The sequence below is a fragment of the Mytilus edulis genome, chromosome 11, assembly GCF_963676685.1.
Source record: "Mytilus edulis chromosome 11, xbMytEdul2.2, whole genome shotgun sequence".
In the NCBI taxonomy this organism is placed as follows: Eukaryota; Metazoa; Mollusca; class Bivalvia; order Mytilida; family Mytilidae; genus Mytilus; species Mytilus edulis.
Window position 1 is genome coordinate 16,792,394 of NC_092354.1, and position 3,253 is coordinate 16,795,646.

General features: G+C 35.1%; 1 protein-coding gene across 1 annotated transcript; it reads left to right on the plus strand.

Annotated features, from left to right (window-relative positions):
* Positions 1–269: 269 nt before the first annotated feature.
* LOC139494029 (zinc finger protein 135-like) lies at positions 270–2,945 on the plus strand. The gene has a single exon (XM_071282195.1). It carries the CDS (start codon positions 270–272, stop codon positions 2,700–2,702), a length of 2,433 nt encoding a protein of 810 aa, XP_071138296.1. The 3' UTR covers positions 2,703–2,945.
* The last annotated feature ends 308 nt before the right edge of the window (positions 2,946–3,253 follow it).

Here is a 3,253-nt window from a genome sequence, read left to right on the forward strand (position 1 = left end):
TTAATTTGTACACATATAGTCGGTTAATAAAGAGCTCACCAGGGCTCACGTTTTCTCTGTTATCATGTATAAAAAATGAATATATATGCCGACTCTAAATAAAATTAACTTACTTACTTATTTACATTCATACAGCGTCTAGAACCTGAAGATCTCTTTATTTTTGCACCTAAACAATGTCTACAAAACATATATGCAAGTCTTCATTTTTTACTTACAGAAACACACAAGAACAAACATATTTACTAGAGGTTAACCTTATTAATAGGATGTACGAGGTAGAGGATTTAGTCACAATTAATGATACTCAACAGGGACAAATAGGAACAGAGGATTTAGTCACAATAAATGGTACTCAACAGGGACAAATACGAACAGAGGATTTAGTCACAATTAATGGTACTCAACAGGGACAAATACGAACAGAGGATTTAGTCACAATTAATGGTACTCAACAGGGACAAATAGGAATAGAGGATTTAGTCACAATTAATGGTACTCAACAGGGACAAATACGAACAGAGGATTTAGTCACAATTAATGGTACTCAACAGGGACAAATAGGAATAGAGGATTTAGTCACAATTAATGGTACTCAACAGGTACAAATAAGAACAGAGGATTTAGTCACAATTAATGGTACTCAACAGGGACAAATAAGAACAGAGGATTTAGTCACAATTAATGGTACTCAACAGGGACAAATAAGAACAGAGGATTTAGTCACAATTAATGATACTCAACAGGGACAAATAGGAACAGAGGATTTAGTCACAATTAATGGTACTCAACAGGGACAAATCAGAACAGAGGATTTAGTCACAATTAATGGTACTCAACAGGGACAAATAAGAACAGATGATTTAGTCACAATTAATGGTACTCAACAGGGACAAATAAGAACAGAGGATTTAGTCACAATTAATGGTACTCAACAGGGACAAATAAGAACAGAGGATTTAGTCACAATTAATGGTACTCAACAGGGACAAATAGGAACAGAGGATTTAGTCACAATTAATGGTACTCAACAGGGACAAATAGGAACAGAGGATTTAGTCACAATTAATGGTACTCAACAGGGACAAATCAGAACAGAGGATTTAGTCACAATTAATGGTACTCAACAGGGACAAATCAGAACAGAGGATTTAGTCACAATTAATGATACTCAACAGGGACAAATCAGAACAGAGGATTTAGTCACAATTAATGGTACTCAACAGGGACAAATAAGAACACAAGATTTAGTCACAATTAATGGTACTCAACAGGGACAAATAAGAACAGAGGATTTAGTCACAATTAATTGTACTCAACAGGGACAAATAAGAACAGAGGATTTAGTCACAATTAATGGTACTCAACAGGGACAAATAAGAACAGAGGATTTAGTCACAATTAATGGTAGTCAACAGGGACAAATAAGAACACAGGATAGTAATAAACTGCATAAATGTGATGTGTGTGCTAGAGAATTTAGTCACAGTAGTTCCTTAAAGAGACACACGAAAACACATACTGGTGAAAAACCTCGCAAATGGGAGTTTTGTCATAGAGAATTTTCTGAAGGTAATCACCTAAAGATAAACGAGAGAACACATACTAGAGATAAACCTCATGATTGTGATGTGTGTGGTAGAGGTTTCAGTCGGCTTAATCATTTACGTAGACACATGAGAATACATACAGGCGACAAACCTCATGACTGTGATGTATGTGGTAAAGGGTTTAGTCATCATGGTAGTTTAAAGAGACACATGAGAACACATACAGGTGATAAACCTTATGACTGTGATGTATGTGGTAAACAGTTTAGTCAGCTTGGTACTTTAAAAAGACACATGCGAACACATACAGGTGACAAACCACATGACTGTAATGTATGTGGTAAAGGATTTAGTGATCAAGGTTATTTAAAGAAACACATGAGAATACATAATGGTGATATACACGAGAGAACACATACTAAAGATAAACCTCATGATTGTGATGTATGTGGTAAAGGGTTTAGCCGACTCAGTCATTTACGTAGACACATAAGAACACATACAGGCGACAAACCTCATGACTGTGATGTATGTGGTAAAGGGTTTATTGAGCAAGGTAATTTAAAGACTCACATGAGGACACATAAGGGTGATAATAGTTATCAAAAGTACCAGGATTATAAACTCTATGACTGTGATGTATGTGGTAAAAGGTTTAATTATGGTAGTAACGTGAAGAGACACATGGCAACACACACTGGCGAAAAACGCCTTAAATGTGATGTATGTGAGAAAGGGTTTAATACGTCTTCTAATTTACAGCGACACATGAGAACACATACAGGTGACAAACCTAGAGACAAACCTTATGGATGTGATGTATGTGGTAAAGGATTTAGTTCGCAAGTTAATTTTCAGACTCACATGAGAATACATAAAGGTGATAAACCTTATGACTGTGATGTATGCGGTAAAAGATTTAGTGCGGCTGGTGACGTAAAGAGACACATGATAACACACACTGGCGAAAAACGTCATAAATGTGATGTATGTGGTAAAGGGTTTGGTCAACATTATACTTTACTGATACACGCCAGAACCCATACTGGTGCTTCTCCTCATTATTGTGATATATGTGGTAAAGGATTGAGTAGTCATTCTCATTTACAAAGACACATGATAATACATACAGGTGACAAACCATATAACTGAGATGTATGTGGTTAAGGATTTAGTGAGCAAGGTAATTTAAAGACTCACATGAGAATACATACAGGTGATAATCCTTTTGACTGTGATGTATGTGGTAAAGTTTTTAGTCGGCCTGATATTTTACAGGTTCACCTGAGAACACATACTGACAGTTGATGATAATACTGATAAACCACGTGACTGGTATATATAAGGTTAACTCTTCGTTATTTACAGGTTCACCTGAGAACACATACATAGCTAAGTTGTAAAATATACTTAGAAAAAGGTAGCATTGAAAACTGTAAATTTGTACATAATATATTTTGTCAGTATTTGTGAAGGAATGCAAAATGATGTCTTAAATATAACGCTAGAATTATGCATGTAGAATTAGAAATAAATTTATCATATACTTGGACTAAATAACATATGATTTTTACTGTATGATAATAGCATTTAATTAACGTAAATTCCATATTTTTTGAATTGGTGCTTAGCGGGCTGATATGAAAAGTTTATCACAGTCATGCTTCAAGTGTTATCACATGCCATTTCGTAACGTTATCGCA